This window comes from Teleopsis dalmanni, chromosome 2 (assembly GCF_002237135.1).
Source record: "Teleopsis dalmanni isolate 2A chromosome 2, ASM223713v2, whole genome shotgun sequence".
NCBI classification, from domain to species: Eukaryota; Metazoa; Arthropoda; class Insecta; order Diptera; family Diopsidae; genus Teleopsis; species Teleopsis dalmanni.
Genome location: NC_051847.1, coordinates 104,571,493 through 104,591,478, shown reverse-complemented (window position 1 = coordinate 104,591,478; position 19,986 = coordinate 104,571,493). Strand labels below are relative to the sequence as shown.

The following is a 19,986-nucleotide window of genomic DNA, read 5'->3' as shown; positions in this document are numbered from 1 at the left end:
AACTACACCGTCGACAAGCCATATGACACTAAATGTAAATAGTTATTATGAACACGCAGGTGGTTATAATTATCAAGAGGATTACTTTAATGAAGAAGACGAGTTCAAATATTTACAAAATGAAGCCGAAAGAAATGAACAAGAAGCTCTTTTGTATGAAAATCAAAACTTAGAGCAAAAACAGCATCATATTCAACAACAAAATAATAAATTATTAAATCAAAACCAAACTCCTTTAGATTTCATTGAGGATACTTTCATAGCGGACAATTATGCGAGCGACGACAGTGGTAATTATTTAGATGATAACTCCAGCGGTAGTGGTGGTGTTAGTGTTGAGGTTTCTAGTGTTGGCCAGTTATCAACTAATAACAATTTGGGCGCAGATTTTAAAAATAATTCGGGTTCAGTAGCCAGAAAGGAGACGTTGCAACTTAATAATAGCAGCACTTCATTTCACCAACAGATTAAAAAACAAGACAGCATTATTTTAGAAGAGAATGAGCATGAATTAATAGAACCACATGATTTCAATAAACCAGTTACAACCGACTGTTCTGCGCTGCACAATGTGCCTCCATTTAACCGACGATCCAGCGGCACATTTTTAACTGATACCGAAGATCAATTAACTAATTTGCCTCCTATTTCACAATTAGTTGCACAAAAACGTAAATTATTAATGCGGGGGGAAACAGAAGAAGTCGTTAGCGGCCACATGCAAATATTACGAAAAAAAACAGAAGTAACTGCTAAACAGCGTTGGCATTGGGCCTACAACAAAATTATCATCAATTTAAATGTAAGTTTACTTATTAATGTACGTAATTTATTGCTAAAATATTTTTTGTTCACTAATACACTATGATTTCCAATAAGTTTCATGAGATTCTCTCAACTGCATCTTTAACTTTATAATATAAATAAATCCAAATTTCAGTTGACACTCATAGCACTTAAATGGTGAATATAGTTGTATCAGAGTAATTATTAAATAAGAACAATACTATATATATTATATATACTATATACTGTGATAATTAGCAAAAATCTATTTAGTCCTGCAAGAAAGAACTCTCATCCTTCATCGTAGTGCTTTGTCTGCCTCAGAGCTTTTTCAATTGATTTATGTACATTAATGGTTTCATTAATTAAAACTTTGGTTTATTTTTCCTTAAACGTCTTGCAATAAAATAAAAATAATAAAAAATATGATAAATTAAGCTCTAGCCCCAAACTTAGAAAAACTTCCGATTCAAGAACAGTTTTTTATCTATATTTCTATAATGGAAATGACTTTCCATTATAGGAAACAAGAGTTCTGAGAACTCTATATCATACAGAAATCTTAGTAAGCAAATACGTATTATAATCAGGGTTCATATTTGCTTATTCATGAGCAGCTCAGGCTCATGAGCAAGAGCCAATTCTTATGTGAGCCCAAAATAGGCTCATGAGCGTGAGCCTAAAATTGGCTCATATTGAAGAGCTGCGCACCAGCGTGAGCCTTCACGTTGCTCATATTGAAGAGGTGCTCATGAGGTCTCACAAGCCGAGAGCTCACGAGCTCAACTGTGTAATAAAAAGCGATTTATTAGTTTATTTGCTTTATTTATTTTTATAAACGTTATATGTGAAAATATATTATTTGAAATTAACTTAGCTTATTATTATTTGTATTAAAACAATATAATGAAACAATAATTTGAATTTGAAAAACAAATTTATAAAATATTATTATTTTCCACAAATAAACAATACAAATATATTTATTGTTTATTTTAAGAACTTTTATTATTTCCATATTATAGTTAGTTCAAAGTTATTAATATTTTAAATCCTTTTTAATGACATGTTTTCACAAAATGAGATCTCATGAGCCGCAGCTCATACTCTTGCTCACGAGTGTGAGCCCATTTATAACTTAATGGCGGCTCTTACTCGTGAGCGTGTTGGGCTCGCTCGTGAGCCATCGTATGGAAAGAGTTTTTTGCCGGCTCATGAGCCGTGAGCAGAATGAGCCAAAATGAGCCGCTCATGGGTACGCAAATACGAACTCTGATTATAATTACTGTCTGCAGTGGATGGATTAGTGTATATGTTATATAGAAAAAAATATGCAGAAAAATTAGTGACTTATGTTAGCGAGGTGCTTACAGAAATATAATTTCGCAACTACTATAGAGCAATGTTGGCCGAAGGGAGTGAGTTCGAATGTAAAGATCAATTCTACAATTCGTTACACAAAGCAAAACTAAACGTTTTAGCATTTAAATACCTCTATTGGTGACGACAATACTACATCAAAATACGTAATTGGATAGCCAGATTGAATACTTCAACGAATATAGTTGAAGTTTACAGATTATTGGTTTAAATATGTTCCAATAGGGTGCCATTAATTTTCGGTAAGCTACTGTTAAGGAAAAGTGATAGATTTACTATATAAGAAGTTATCATATTTTGGTAAAAGGCACGAATACCAATAAAAGAATACAAACACTGCATAAATATGGTAAATTAGAAAACATTGTTCGACATAACCTGAGATCACAAAGAGTAAAAGACGTAAAAAACAGTTCAAAGATTGTGAGCTAAATGGAGTTTGTTTGCCTTGGGATGGAAAATTGCTGCCAGCTTTAGAAGAAAAACAAAATGTTAACCATTTACTTATTACAATCTCAAGTGGGCCAGTTAAGCAATTATTTGAAGTATCTGCTCTGAAAAATGGTACCGGAAGAGCACAGGCATCTGCAATTTTTGAATGGGGTTTGCAGGATCACGTGCAAGCTTTAGTTTTTGCTACAACAGCAGTAAACACTGATCGTTTTAACGGAAGTTGCTCAATTATTGAAAAACATTTAGAAAGAGATCTTTTATATTTAGCTTGCGGATATCACATTTCCAAAATTATTCTTAAAAGTGTTTTCCATGCTAAGATTTGCAAGACTGAAAACCCACATGCGAACTATTTTAACGATTTCAAAAGTTTTGGACGAAAATAAACGTTAATAATTTTATAGTCGGCTTAGAAAATGAAAAAGTAAGAAAATCGTTGAGCACAGATGATGTATTACGAATTACAAGTTTCCTTAATAAGATTCATAAGGATAACCAACCGAGAGATGATTATAGGGAACTTATATAACTTGTATTAACATATTTTGAAGAAAAGCCGAACTGCAGCGTAAACTGCAGCCCCATCAATCACGCAAGATGATTGATTATTTTTTAGTAGAATGAACCGATGTGGGGGTGCAGTCAATTGATTTTCCAAAAAAAAAAAACAAATTGCCCACATACCTTAATGGCATCCTAATGTTCCAACCATGAACTTATAGTTGCGATATAAGTGCTAAGTCTTAGAGTGCGAAAAATAACAAATGCTAAATTGTGTACTATCTTTATAAATTCGAACTGCTTATATACGGATAAGTCAGAAACATGGACTGTTTTAGCAATAACTAAGATGAAACTATAATATTGCTCATATATAGAATAAAATGTCAAAGAACTATAAGTAATGATGAGTAATGCTAAATAATAAAACAGAGGCGTATAGAAGCAGACATAATATTTTGTTTTTATATGTGTAAATAAAAAATCACCAGTTTTTTAAAAAGCTAGATAGGTCAAACATAAATCATATGACAACATCGTATGTGCAGTATTCACGTATACCAGGCGACGTGGTTGACTGCAGATATTTTAGAGAAGCAGGATTTTAAACGAATCTGGAAAACGAACGAACGAGTTTAGACCATTAGCACGTACCTGATAAAGCTGAATAAAACCTTTGTGAACACATTTCGCTCAAATAATTTTTAAATTATTCGTGTGAAAACATCCGGGCACCAATTCGTTTGAAAAACATTAGACCTTTTATATCTACTGCATATTCAAGAGCATTCAACTAGTTTTAGTGATAAAATATAAATAAATTATTATAACAAATTCATGCGTGCAAAAAATTAGGTTAAAAACTAAAAACGTTTGTTAGAGTTTGAAGTTTGTTATTTACATTGTTGACGTTGTTAAGTTTGGGTTGTTAACGGCGGTTACCTTTTAAAAATGAATCGCTTCGGTATAATCAAACCTTATACTAACAAGTCCGAAGGTGAACTTAAGTCTTCGAGTGAATATAAAAATATAGTAACAATAGCAGAAAGAGTACGAAAACTTAGTACATTATTAAAATATGGACATGCATGTCTGTTAGATGATAAAGTAAGTTATTTAATTTTATTTACCCAATAAATGGAACGAGACTTTTCTAACATATGTTAAGGAAACTAGTAGCCATAATTTGTATGCTTTTTGGATGAGAGAATTTCTCAGTATTTGTTATCTGTGCAGAACAATACAGCAAAGAGAGTTTATTTCTAAATTAAACAAAGCACGAGCATGCGAAATGAAAGCTCAATATATCTTCATTATTCTCTATTTGAGAACTCAAAATTTCTACTTCACCTATTGTGTAAAAATGCGCATGTCACTTCTGAGGCACAGTAAAATCTTTTTTTTTTGTATTTGAAAACTACTTGAAACAATATATTGTATCTAAACCATAAGTTTCATCAAATTTTGTTGAAGTTTGGATATACCAGCTCAATTTCTGTGCATTCTAAGGTTAAGTTTAAACATAGTGCGTAACGCACCTTGAACTGTAAATACACTTCCATAAGTCATGAAAGCCAACTACAGAACTAGATGCAAATCATTGTACGTTTTGTAGGCAAGAGAGCGATAACATAGAGCATTTAACTTGCATCTCACATATAAACAGAAATACAACTGGAAAAAAACAACAATCATTTTTTACGTTTAGTTCGACTTCAATTATTACTAAAGAATTACGAATTACATTACATAGAATTACATATATTACAATTACATTGCTGTCTTCTTCTTCAAAAAAAATATTTTAAATAAAAGTGAATTCCGTATGAAAAATTTGAAATAAAACTCGAAAGTCTGCAAAGTACATTCTTTACAGAAAAGGATAAAGAAGTATACACACTTGTAAATGTAAAGGGGACAAGCAAGTCTATATTTCAGTTAGCATGTGAAGCGAGCAGCAGTGCATTGTGTCCTGTGTGTAAAATATTTTACTACATTTAAAGTCTGGTGTTAAATGGATTTAATAATATACACTGTCTTGGTGATAAATTTAAAGTTCCGATGCAGAAATGAAGCTCAAAATTGATGTTTGAATTGATGAATTAACTTGCCATATAGTGAAAAACATAATACACAATAAAAGTGCTGTAAAGCGATTTCGATATGTTTGATGTTATTACAAATTAAAATCACGCATACCGAACTGTAGCCTGAAATATTTTTGCACATAAAATTTTGGCCGATGTCATTTCTTTCAACTTAATACATGCTTCGTTTATCTGTTGCTTTATTCAATTAAAAAAATTGAAAATAAACAGTTCTATAAACAATTTATTGTTTATTGTGATTTAGGGGGCGAATAATGTAGCGAAATTTATAGAATTAACCCATCTGACTGTAAAACTACATTCCAAGACATTCGCTATCATATTTTTATAAAGTGAAAGTTCAGTAAGCGAACATATTATACCTGATATTATAAAATTTATAAATAATTATTCATGATGTCAATGGTTTGTACTAATGATGATTTTAATCAACTTTCCGATACAATAGTTCATAATTTATATAATGGAGATCGTCAAGACCTTGCGAAATATGTATTACCGATATCAGCAGCTAAGAACTATTATCATAGTCAAAAGAACAGTCCATTCGCTGCAATGATCTCACCGGTAAAAAAACAAATCCGTCACCAACATCGTCGACATCATCAAGACCAATGGCAGTCATCGCAGGATTTGGATCTGAATAAGCTTTCAAATATTAAGAGCATGAATAATTTTTCCGAAAGTCAGCCAAATCTGGAGCTTCAAGAGCCTGGTGTTCTTCAGAGTGATTCTATGTTGCAATCGTTTATAAACACACCAAATTCCTCATATCATACAGCTCAATTAAAGAGCAATAATGATGTCATTAGTTTTAGAGACGGGGTAAATAATACTCTCCTTTCTGATGACATGGTACCTGTTACTAGTGATCAACAACTATGCCAACTTTATAATACACAACAACACGCGGATTATATAATTTCAGATTATATGGATAAAATATCAACGCGCATATCTCTCTTAGAGACTGAACTAAAATTTGCTTGGCGTGCTTTGGATTTACTGTCAGGTGAATACAGTAAGATATGGGGACGATTAGAAAAATTGGAAAATATTTCAGTAGAGCAGCAGTCTGTTGTTACCAATTTAATGGATTTAATTGCAACAAAAAAGCACGAAATAGAAAACTTGACGTTTATGGAAGAATGCGATCCACAAGCGTTTCTCGAATACTTTACCCAAAATGATATAGCTTCAGATATAGTTAAATTTTCAGAACACGATACTGAGTTGTTGAATACGGTTTCAATAAAAGTGCCACAAACCTTTAATAATTTTTTAAAACAAACTGGAAATGATGTATTCGATAAAAATTTAGAGGGTGATCTTGATGCACTGAAAAATCTTTTACAGTCAAAGAAATGCAATTCGGAATCAATTCAAACAATTCCACCATTTATATCATCCTCCTTTGATGAAAACTTAATTTTAAATGACGACAGCAATCAAGCAAATCCACTTTATAGTACCAACACACATAATAAAAATACCTTGTTTATGCCATATGCATCAATCAGTAACTTAAGACGCGACATATTAAATATTAATGAATATCAGGAAATGAAGTCAGTTAAGTGTACAGCACGACCAAAACTAAACTCTGATTCAGATATCAATTTATTTGAAAAACAGCAGGAGATGGTAAATAATGCTAAGTCCGAACTGCTGCAAGAGTTTCTGAAGGGGCGTCAAACGTTAGATAATATTTCATTAGGCATTCACAACTCCAATTATTTCGAAAAAAGAGAAACAAGTAGCATGTATGATTTACCAAATAAAATAAAACATCCAGACGACATTTTACACAAAACACTTTCCTATGTACATATAACAACTAACAATGATATAAATAATTTGTGTGATAAAGTTAATGATACACCAACAAATATTGATGATACTAATGAAAACGCGAAGTTTTTTCGACTAGCTGCCTTTAAAATGGGTGACGGAAGTCCGCAGGTTGTTCCAATAGAGGATACGGGCGGCACAAATTTAGCAAAACCAATAGAAATAGCGAGGAACAACGAAATGAATGAAGAATTTTATAAAACTCTAAATGAAGCCTACCGTGATAATAATTTAACTACTGAAATATCAAATGTTGAACGATTATTGGAACAATCTGAAGTTGTGCATGAGCATATGCGAAGTCTAGGAGTAGATAACAGCTCAGTGATTGGTGTAACTATAGAAGACAACGAAAAGCAAAGAGAAAAAGGTATAATAAAGGAAAAAACGCAAAGCTTATCATGCTTGTTGGAAGAATCATTTTCTAGTAACCAAAAGGGGTCAAAAGATTTCAAAAAATCTAAAAAAAAAAAGGCACCAAAAAGATGAAATGGACATGTTGAACAACCTTAAGAGTGCTTTAGCACAAGCTGCTTTAATATCGCATGATCAATTACAAACTGAATTTGACAAAAACTTTAAACGTGGACTGTCTCATAAAGAAGTAACTCTGAAAAAAAACTCAGACATACATATTAAAGACTCAAGCATTGATACCAATCGATATTCTATTACATCATTATCATCCGAAGATAGTTCGAATGACTATGAGTCGAATGCCTATATACTTGACAATATTAGTGAACTTCTTTTACTAGAAATTAATAAAGTTAACGAACTTCAAACTCTAACCGCTGATCAAATAATCAGTTTGCGTCAATTTATTACATCAGAGCATACATTTTTTGAAAAACTAAATCAAGTGGACAAAAATTTAATACTATTGCTACTGAATCCGATAACTTTATCCGATGAATTGCATGCTTTTGCTGGTAATAAAAATAAAAAGTTCGAACTAGTAATGAAAAAACTAGAAACAAATATTGAAGTCTTAAAAAAGCTAGTTGGAAGTTCTTTTGATGATTACAAAAGACAATTTTCAAAAACAAACTCTGTTACCAACAACATTAAAACTTCAAAATCTTGCAATAGTGCTGCTTACTTGCCAGATAAATCCATAGTTAACAAAAAAACAGCTAATTTTGACTATAGTGCTCATCTTTTGAGAAACAATTCAAATTTAGATGAGCAGCTTAAAATTCTTGAAAATGAAGAAAATGAAATTTGTAAAAAAAAGGAAATATCACAACCTCAAACAACTACTGCTACAGGTATTTTAAACTGCAGTGAGTATTTAGCAGAAGATAACCACCCATTTACTAATACAACTGAGGAAACATGTTTAAAGACTGACAGCTCCAAACTAGCTACGTCAACCTTGAATCTCTATAACAATGATGAGTATATAAAATCTCTTAAAGACAGTTTAGAAAAACATAATAGTATGCTATTTCTATTGCATTTAGGAAACCAAGAATATCAAAAATTTGACAGCGATTTTATGCATATGAATATAAATGATATATTGCTTGATTCTAATGGAAGACAAAGTCCGCCTCCACCTGCTCCAAGTGATAATATTTTTTACGATGACGACGGTATTCAAACCATTAATAAAATGAAATCGGGTTTTATAAGTCATTTTCAAGAGTTTTCAGAAAATTCCATCAGTGGTAAATTAACAGATTTAAATGAAACTAAATATGAACTACAACAACACGACCATCATAAAATTAATATTTCATCAAATTCTCCCAAGCAAACAAAATCTGATTCAGGCCTTTCATCATTGAGTGGATTTTCTGGAAAAGATAAATCTCCTAATTCTCCTATAACTAATTCTTTTTGTAGTAATGCAAGCAATCCTTTTCTTGGCAAATACCAAAATGGAATTTTTGCTAATAATAAAAACGTTTCTGAAGTTGCATTTAAAGAGACCATTATGAGTGCAACAGACTCGAAGACACTATGTCAAAATTTTTCTACAACTATAGTTTCAGCAATTCCACCAATGCCAGGCAACGGTCCTCTTTTTATAGCAACTGAATCGGTAAAATCACACCGTAATATTCAAAAAGATTATACTTTCTCCGAAGAGAATTTAAATTACATTAGTGAGTTGTCTAAAAATATGCCAATTTGTTCGGCATATGAAAATAAATCAATTTTTAATGTGCTTAAGAATGTTGAATTGGATACAAATGTATACACCGTAGACGAAATGCTAAATTGGAGCCCACAACATCAGGATATTCGACAATATCAGCAACACACCCATCAAATGTCAACTGAAGGAAGTGACTCTTTGGAAAGAATGCCAAAAACACAATCTGCTTACGAAGATAATCTGCGCAATGACGTAACTTCAGAGACCACTTCAGCTAAAGACAAAACTAAACACATAAACTGGACTCGTCGAATACCTGATCTTCTTAATCAATCTAGCACAAATAAGAACTTGAGTACTGTTCAACCTAATGAAGGATACTATGAAGAAACAGATATTGACCGAATTGAAATGCGCGATCAAAACCGAAATCGTCAATTAACTGATCGTTTAGTTTATTATCCAACTTCAAATGGCATTTGTGATTATAATAGTAGTAATAAACTCGATTATTTGGGCAAATCGGACCAACATCAACAACATAATTACCAATTTTTTGGCAATGAAGTTTGTTATCAGCAACATAAAACACAAAAGCATAAACAAGAACAGCAGCATCAAATAAATGTAGTAAGCTCTAGCTCTCCACTATCATACAATAGCAGCAGTCGATCATTCAACAAATATAATAATATTGTGAATGCTCAGTACCTGCAGCAAAAGGAATATGGTACACCACCAATTGGTGATAAAAAAGTTATTTCACATCAGCGAAAGCAACCAAAAGTTTGGCACAAAATAAGCCATTTACTGCCAGATCATCTGAAAATAAAGCGACGAACTCGCTATAATCGTTCACAATCTTTACCGGCCGTTGATGTCCAACTCGATGATGATATAGAAATACAATCACGTGGTCAGGCTGAGTCGTTTCCATCTGTCGTGAAAACACCAAAGCTCAATAAAGTGGATTATGAAAATGGCGATATTGGTACTAGTAAAATGGCTATTGGAGGAAGTTTAAGAAAATTGGACTTATCAAAGCGTCTGCAGTTCATGTCGAGAAATTTACATAATGTAAACTCAACACCCTCATCCAACAAAAATAGTGTTAAAGACACATTGAATAAATCTCATAAGAAAAGATCTCTCTCAACGACAGTAAACAGTTTTATGCAAAAGGCTAAAACGTATCGGAGACATAGCTTTAGCTTGCACCACGGGATAAGTATTTTAGAGACAGAAAATGATACACCGAGTTTTACATCATCGGACTATGAAGACTCAGTTCCAAGTGATAATGATACAAAGGCACAGAATTTATCACCTATTAATTTGTTCCCTCAAATGTCGAGTTTAAATAAAAAAGGGGAGAAAAATGATGATACAATTGAATTTTTTGGTACTAATCAACCAGATATTAATAAGTTATTTCCTACTGTTGAGTTAATAAAAAAAATTCCAACGTTTAATATTGAAGAAGAATTGGATTGTTCAAAAGATTTTAAAAGTAATTCCTCTCCCGATATTGATACAAGTTTAATAGAAATTAAAGAAAGTGTGGATTCTTTACCTGACCTTAATAAAAAGCAGTTCTTTTATGCTACTAATGAAAGGATTAATGAAGACGCAGAAGCAAATTTAATTAGACATAATGCTTCAACAGCTGTTTTAAGTGATGCACCGTGTTTAATAATAGCATCAAATACGTCATCTGCAAATACCATAAACTCATTAAAAATAAATAATGTCCAAACACAGCAATCTCTTGATCTCCCTAACAGTATAATAAGAGATGATGACGACAATAAAAGTCAACAATCTTATCGAACATTATGCTCATCTAGACGTCAAAGTACTGAAGATAGTATAGATACTGACGATGAATATTTTTGCTACGAATTGAGACAACTAGAACAGTTGGAAGAGGAACAACTGCTAGCTGAGAGTAAGCTAGCAGAAGTCACTGAATCGAAGTCATCAAACAATAAAAATTCTTTTGTTTTTACACAAATTGATCAATTAGCCTTGAAAGATAACATTGAACATCAGGAACAAGATAGCTGCTTTAATAATTTGAATGCCACGGATTATGTACCGGACGAACATGTAAAGTTTATAATGTGTCAAGTGCTGCAGGAATTGAAGACTGTAGTTAATGTTCACGAAGACTACGAAAATAAGGAGCAACTTTCATGCCAACAAGAAAAATATAGTAACTTATCTAAGCTACACAGCTTAAATAAGCTTGAAAAAATATCAAATATTCATAGTGCTTGGCAAGATGTTAATACTGACGAAATTTCCATAGGTTTAAACGACGATCAAAATATAACGGAGCTTATAGAAGCAAATCTTATATCTGAAAATAATAAGTTAAAACAAAACATAATAAATGATGCTGAAGCAATCAATGGAACCACAAATCTCGTAAGTAAAGAAAAGCTTCTTCGTATGCAGCAACATCAATATACGGATAATTCTCAACAACAAAAACGTTACAGAAAGAGACGTAAACAGCGAATAAGTGAAGATTGCGATGATTATCATCCTCAGTATTCCTCAAATTTAGAAGACTCTTCAGACGAAGAGTGCAATCAGCATATAAATGAAATAAAAACATTAAAAAAACAAAATGAAAACAACGAAAACCTTGCCAAATCTTATTTAAATTTAGAAATTGAAAATAGTTCATCAGAAGCAACTTCTGGACCCGATACTCCAGGTAAATACAGTGACGAACAAGAAGATATGGATAATGAAAATGTAACAAAACCGAATAACCATCTATATAAGAATTCGGAACAAACAACATTAAACGCACCGCTGCAAGAAAATACTGGCTTCCTGCAAGTAACTACAGAAAGTCCAAAGTTGTCGGAGCAAAAAATAAGTTCTGATATGCATACAGGTGCATTAGAAACATTAAATTTTCAAGTAGATGTAAAAACAAGTATAACCGATAATGCTAATAATACCTCATCGGTTTTAATAACAAATCCGGACACTAACGCAGAAAATATATTGCAAGGTCTTAACGCTAGTAAAAATGCCCTCGGAAGCAGCAAATGGAAACTTTTAAAAACTTTGAAAGAACGAAAAATTGAAGAAAAAAACAATCAGGATAAATTAAAAGATGAGGAATCATCAAAAGATCAAGAAAAGGTAATTCTTTTATTGCGTTTGTTCTGTATATACAGCATTGTAAATAATGTATTTATTATTATCTGAATATATATATTGAAGGGTAGAAGGCGCCTTAACTTTGGTTTTGTATACCGTTGTATACTCTAATAAATCCTTATAGAACAACTTTTATTACGAAAATGAATAATGTATATTTAACCGTCCACTGAAATTTTTTCTAAATTAAGAGTTATTTTTTTTTTTTTTTGTAAGTTAACGATGTCAATGTTAACGGCATTTACTGTGCGGAATTTTTTAAATATATGTGCACTTCTATGGTACTATACGTGTATTATCTACTTTTTTAGAATGGAACTGTTTCCGGCGAAATTGGAATGCGTGGCAATGGTCATCCTGGAGATAACCCATTTTACAGTAATATTGACAGCATGCCAGATATTCGTCCACGACGAAAGTCTATACCACTGGTATCGGAACTTGTGAGTAAACGCTTTTGTTTAATTTGTTATACTTTATTAATTTTAACAGAAAGGACATATGAACGAAGAATTTAAGGTACACTCTTTAAATAATTGATTTTGAATTCTTTACATTATTTCTTGTCACTCATGAAGCATTTAAGAAGTACAATATATATTCTATTACGTTGTAGTATATCTCCATACGAAGTTTAATTACAAAAAAAATAAATTAGCCATTATTATTGATACTCAATATAATTTATAACAATAAGCGTTTATAAATGTAATTTTAGTTTCCATCATTCAATATTTATCCGTAAAATAAAAAACACTAAGGAAAATGTGCAGTTAAATATCATACACGCGTTTTATTCTTTCAGAAAATAGAGTAACAACAAAGGCTATACTCGGCTCACATCAATAAATTTTGACACCTAATCGTTCTGTTATATTTTTTTTTAAGAATAAATGCTAAAGTACAATGATTGCGTTCCTCTCTCAAAAGCTTTCTTGCTTCCTAGTTTGAAATTAAACTATTGCGGTAGCTATTGCAGTATTTTAACAAGTGAATAAAAAAATTTTTTTATTTAAATGTGCAGGTGGTTAAGCAACACATAAATTTTCATTAGCAACAGGATTAATGTCGAAACAGTAAGTTTTGTTGCCCATAACTATTGTGAATTACAAAAGTTGTATTTCATAGGTATGTGATCACCGTTTTGGAAAATAGTAGAGAATAATAGAGTTATAATAAAATTTTAAATAGCATAAATAGTGAATTTATAAATATTTATTAAAGTATTGTAAAAATATAACAATAATTTTGAATTATTTATATGCATAGAACAATTCTCAATAGCATAACAGAACTGAATATAATAACTTTTGTAATAACTTTTATAATAACTCTACTTTTGATTTTCGTATACAAAACACTTTTCACCATAGTGTGGTGAAAAGTTAAGCTTTGAAATTGACCAAGATATGTCCAGAAGAGTAAAAAGAGTTTTGCTTGATAAAAATCTTGATTTATTGTCAATACTATAATAAAAATTTGTCAAGTTCACAGAATTGGGGAGATAAAATCTATAAAGTAAATAAAAAAAACTCTTCTAGAACTTTCCTCTGACACATAAAAGCTCCTTCATATGCACACATCAACTTATACCAATAAAAAGGACCAAATCTTGATTTGATTAATATAAATTGATTTAGCTGCAGTAGGAAGATTGTATAGGTAAGCTGCTAGAAAAACAAACTAAATTAATTTAGCAAAACATTTTTACTTGCGCCTTCGATTACAGAATAACAATAGTATTAAACAAAAGTTTATAGTGCATTGGTAATGTTTCTTAACATGATCAGTACGAAACTTATATGTTACGAATAATAATTTTTCCGCATTTTCTTCTTAATATTTTTAAACCATTCATAAAAAAATCTACTACTTTCTACTTTAAATCTAAATGATATATTAATTGTTTTAAGAAACGAAGCTGTTGTAAAGTCAAATATATTTTGCAAATTAGTAGATCATTGTTGAAACATTAACATTAACATTGTTGAAAAACTTAAATATTGATATGCCACAAAGCACGCCTTTTAGACCTCGTCATCTCCAATTGTACTATAAGTTTTTTTTGAGCTCCTTTTCCGGGAAAGTATTTGATATTTTTTGCTTAGAAGATATAGACGCATGGGGTTTAACCAATCAGCATTATAGACACATTTTTAAACGGCTCCATAAAGGATAGAAACTTCAGATTTGATGCGATTTAAAAATTGATTGAGCTCTTAAGAAATATCTAAGACAATTAAGATTGTTTATAATAACCGTTTAATTTAAAAAAAAATTTCCAAATGTATCCCGAGAATTTTCACTTTTTATAGTTTATTTAGACAGTGTTAAATTTTACTAAGAAATATAAATTTTCAAATGGCATTATTTTTTCGAATTGTTTTCTCACGCAAAACACATCAAGCACATGCTTACTATAATTATGATGAATGAATTTTCAAAGAATATACTACATAATTATTATACATTATTTTTGATTTCGATTTTTAATAAAATTTTAAACGGAACTTTAAAATTTTAGGACGATATTGTTCTTACAAGTATTTTTCAAAATTTAACTTATCCTTCACTTCACACCAAACACATACACACGATGTTTCAGTAAGAAACATAAAGGAAGATATCAGTAAAATTTTTATTTTTTGTTTTTAATTTGTATTAACTAATAATTTGTACTTAAAAAATGTATACTTCTAGTATGGTATTGTTTTATAAGTATTTAAAAAAAAAATTTATTAGGCGCCCAACACATTACTCATACGTACCATAATACCATTAAACCATTACACAAAAAATGACACAAAAATTTTTATTTTTTTTTTCTGAATTGAATTTACCATTGAATTCTATATATTTAATATTTAATATATTTATTTATATATATAAATTCTCGGGATAAATTTGGAAAATTTTTATTTCGATACTAAACCTTTATATTAATACTTAAATATAATCAATCTTAATTCTTTAAACAACTTTATAAATGCTCAATCAATCCATCTTTAAATCGTAACAAATCTAAAGTTACTATCCTTTATGGAACCTAAGATATGACCGTTTAAAAATGTGTTTACAATGTTAATTGTTTAAACCCCATGGGTCCATATTTTATTTTATGACAGGAGCTAATAACAATGTTAAAAATGAAAGCATTGTTTCAATATGCAAAACGTAATAGCCTATTTTCGCAGCTCAACTAATTGAGAATAATGTGCTCTGTGAATAATGAATTTAATTTTAACTAAATTTTGTATAAATTATAATTTAATCGCAATATCCGAAAATTGTATTTTGTACTTGATTTTGCGACATGAGAAAGTAATACCAAAGAACATTTTAAGCAGATTGCCCAAAGCAGTCATTGTACTTTAGCTTTAAACAAAAAATTATTCGAAGTTCTATTTCGAACTACCGATACAACCACATACAGTTTTTTTTCTATTTTTTTTTTGCATTTGGTGTTAATGACAATTATGTATTTAAGTAAATATTTGTTTTTACAATTCTCTCTCTTCTCTATTTCATGTATAAAATTAAAAAATATATATTTCCTCGTGAAATGGATTTAAAGGTTCTTAAGGTATATAAAAAGATAATTGAAATGTTATTTAAAGCATTTTGCACCATTTATAGTTAGTATTTTAATTCGTTTTTATTTGGATATTGCTTGCACTGTTTATATTTTCCATTAGAAGACCTTTCAACCTTTCCGATTCATCGAGCTTATACCATAAGTTCAAATTAAATCAATCGACTCGAAAGTAGTATTGAATTTCTGAAAAAAATATATCTTGCATATATCCTAATTGATTCGGATAAGGTTGGGATGTCTAGTTTAACTTTAGTTTATTTTCCTAATGCAAATATAAATTCAGTTTCAAGATTTGCCGTTCTTTACTCGTACATTTTAAATCAAGTCCTCACTCTATGAACATTGTTTCAAAGTAAACATTATTATGAGTGTCGCAACTGGTCAATAGAATTTTTTCTATTACAATTTTATTTTTTAAATTCATAATGTTGCATGTTCAAATTTTTCACTTAAAGCAAAAATTTTCTGTGCTAACATTTGATAATGCGAAATTTGTCCGTAGGTGTTTCAGTTTGTAATTAGATACATATTTTAGAAGTTTGGACTTACAACGCATTACATGGGTAGTTTGATTTACTTTATATGCTCTACTAAAATGCTTTTTATTACAAATTGCATAATTGCAGTATATTGTTATGTTTGAATGCTTTTTAGGATTAAGCAGAATTTTTTAATTGGCAGCGAAACTTAATTCGCCTGCTAATATAATAAAACTAACTGTTATAATTTATAGACTATGGCAGCAACGAAGAGAAATGCCGGTTTAACATCTGCAGTACCAAGAGCCACTTTGAACGATGAAGAACTGGTGAAGTTCAACAAAAATGAGAATCTTACTTAAATTAATGAATACTGTTTAATATTACAGAAAATGCATGTCTACAAGAAGGCTTTGCAAGCACTGATTTATCCAATATCATCCACTACACCGCACAATTTTGTATTATGGACGGCTACTTCGCCAACATATTGTTATGAATGCGAAGGATTACTTTGGGGGATTGCACGGCAAGGTGTGCGTTGTACAGAGTGTGGTGTCAAATGTCATGAAAAATGCAAGGATCTATTAAATGCTGACTGCTTGCAAAGTACGTATAACACATAAATTTATTCTTTTTCAAAACTTATTCTAACCATTATAACACCATCAAGTAAATATTTATTATATATTACTTAGTACGTAATATATGTCTTTTGTTAAAAATTTTGCGATTCATTAAATTTGCAAAGTATGTACATTTTTATAGTTGCCGCATAATTAGACAGAGATACCGGCATGTTTGTTGAAAGTTTGCCAGGCACTATAGATGCACGAATAAAGTAGCTAGAAGGGAATTTCATAACAGGCTATTATTCTCAGAACCTAGTTTTAGTGCTTTTAACTTGCGCTAAAAACCTATAATGAAAGTTGATGTTAAAACTGCAGTAATTAAAAATTCAAATATATAAAGTATTTAGTATACTCGTATAAAGCCGAAAGTAATGAAATAACGCAGTCGACGGGTGCTTTATATCCCCTAAATCATATAGAACGTATCAATTATTATTTCCTGGAACTGAAGGAAAGCCTTGTCTTTTGCAAAATAGCGCGCCTTTTGTTTTGTTTAATCTAAAACAACAAGAATAATTAATTAATAATGAGTAACAAGTCTTGCAAAACGGTTTTCTTTATTTCCAATACATAATCTAAAGCATGGTGATATCTTAAATAATAAACAATATATTATATACGATATAATACAATATAATATGGGTGCGCAGAAAAGCTCTAAATAAAATTTTGTAAACGTATTTTGTGACATACCCACACATGTTTGACAGGCATATGAAATACGAAATGGACGTTGAATTTGATGCGTATCTTTTTTGTAAAAATTAGGGATATTCATGTTAAGCGCCTTTATCGCTGCGATTTCATTGCAGAACTGTCAAACTGTCAATGTAACCGGAATATGCTACGTGTACGTAAGAAAAAAAATACGTACGAACACGCAAGACAAAATTCGCATGCAATGTGACCGCTGCCTTACGCACAAATGCGCAAATCGTAAACATATGCAAGTGATAACATAAAGTTCCTCTGATGCATATTTGTTGCGAAACCTGTACAAGTATTAGGTTTCAAAAAAAATGATTTATTAGTATTTTATAATAGTAAAGGACGGTTCAATTTTTGACAGTACAGTTTTGAGTCAAGTGCTCCTAGTAAATGATTTCTGCATATCCCATCAAACGCACAGAAAAATCTTCCTGACCGTCAATTCTGGCTTGGTCAACGTTTCAGCCGGCTCATCGCGATTCCACTACGATCGTTTTCGTTTTCAATTTTATTGCGATTCAACAGCAATTTGGAGATCGAAATTCGGTCCATGAGATTTTTTTGCGTTAACTCATGTGGTACCCATATATCAAGCTTCTTTTCTGGGCAATCAAAAGAGTGCTTATATGATGGATGGACTTGACAATTTTCATGATTTTATCGAAATTTTTGATGCGTGGTGGATGTTTGACATCGAAATGACCGGAACTAGGGTAACCCCCGTTACATTCTTACGTATTCTTTCATATTCAACAATATGTATGTGCTTTGACCATTTCAAAGGAACTTATTTATTTTTTATTCTTTATTCAGACATGATTTAAAATCATTTATAAAGAATTGAATTTCTGCTTTTTTAATTCTATTCTATTTTAAATTCTATTATTCTATTGATAGGTAAAAAATAGTTTTTTTAGAAAAGTGTCTAACAAAAACTTAAAATTCACGAAATAAATTTCGTAGAAAATTTTATAATTTTGCAATTATTTTAATTGCAAACGCATTCTGTAACCCAAATTTTCTTAATGCTTATTCTTACATCAATATTTGTAACAGCGTTACATGGCATTGCTTTGCTTAATGAGAATAATGCTTAGAGTGCACTCATGATTTGTGTTCGGATAGTGTGTTTCGTATTGGCTTTTAAATGTAATCATACCGATCTTTGACAGTTGATACTTCTCTTGAATTATTTTAAACCACAGTATAATTTTATATTTTATCCGCAGGCATAAAAGTGTGCAGAAACGAATATCGATTTTTGTAAGCAAATGTAAAGATTTCTGATTTTTTTTTGTAAATGATAAGGATCCGATGTAATAAAATCATAAAAATACGAAGAAGCACCAATAATCCTTTTATATAGGTTTAATATACTATATATTATTGAAATGTGCGTCGCTTGAATAATATATTCTTCAATGAAAGTCTTCACTGAAGACAATAAAATTTTTATAGCTACATTTTAAAGTAGTATGCAAGGCAAATTAAAATTAACGATCTCTTCATGAACAAAAAATTAGAAACTTTTTGGTATTACCTAAACTTCAGGCTTAATATTTAGGGTTATTAAAGGCAGTAACAGTAATAATTGTTCAAAATGTTTTATGTGCTCCTAAAAACTAGTAGTTCCAAAGAATTTCAGTTTTGAGTTTTTGAAAGAGCTGCACAGAAACAAAGAATATGCTCCAAGATTTTCGCAATAATCCGTTTCTTATAGTTTCTACTGGAATATTGAGTTTACATGCGTGTATTACAACCATACAGTGCCTTGTTAAAATACCAACTAGCATCCTGCAGTTATTTCGATCGAATAACAACAGAGTAGTGACGATTGCTCTACGGTGCGGATGTGTGCGGTGCACACCCTAACATAAATTGCAAATTGTCAAATTATATATATAAATTTATTAAATATCTTTACATCCAGAATTAATATTATAAATTACATTTTCATATATATATTTTTAAAGATTAAAGTTTTAGCAAAAACAATTAAATATAATTGTCTATGAAAACTCAATTAATTTGCTTCTCTTAGCTACCATGTTATAGTCGTTAGTTGTGCTCATAAGTTTGCAGCTCACATCGCGAAACATTTCTATCATATTTCGTCTTTCCCCTTTACGCAATTGCATTCATAAATTTCTGTCATAAGTGTATAAGTGTTGAATGTATAACAATTCAACATGTTGACTTGCCG

The 19,986-nt window shown here is 30.7% G+C and overlaps 1 protein-coding gene across 1 annotated transcript; it reads left to right on the top strand.

The window, feature by feature from the left end:
• Positions 1-4,904: 4,904 nt before the first annotated feature.
• LOC119684134 lies at positions 4,905-17,052 on the top strand (the record flags this gene model as incomplete). Its single annotated transcript, XM_038098097.1, is given in 6 exon segments — positions 4,905-7,553; positions 7,555-12,351; positions 12,681-12,812; positions 15,944-15,952; positions 16,698-16,772; positions 16,833-17,052. Coding segments are annotated over 6 exon segments (7,165 nt in total), but the record flags the coding sequence as incomplete, so codon positions are not given.
• Positions 17,053-19,986: the final 2,934 nt, after the last annotated feature.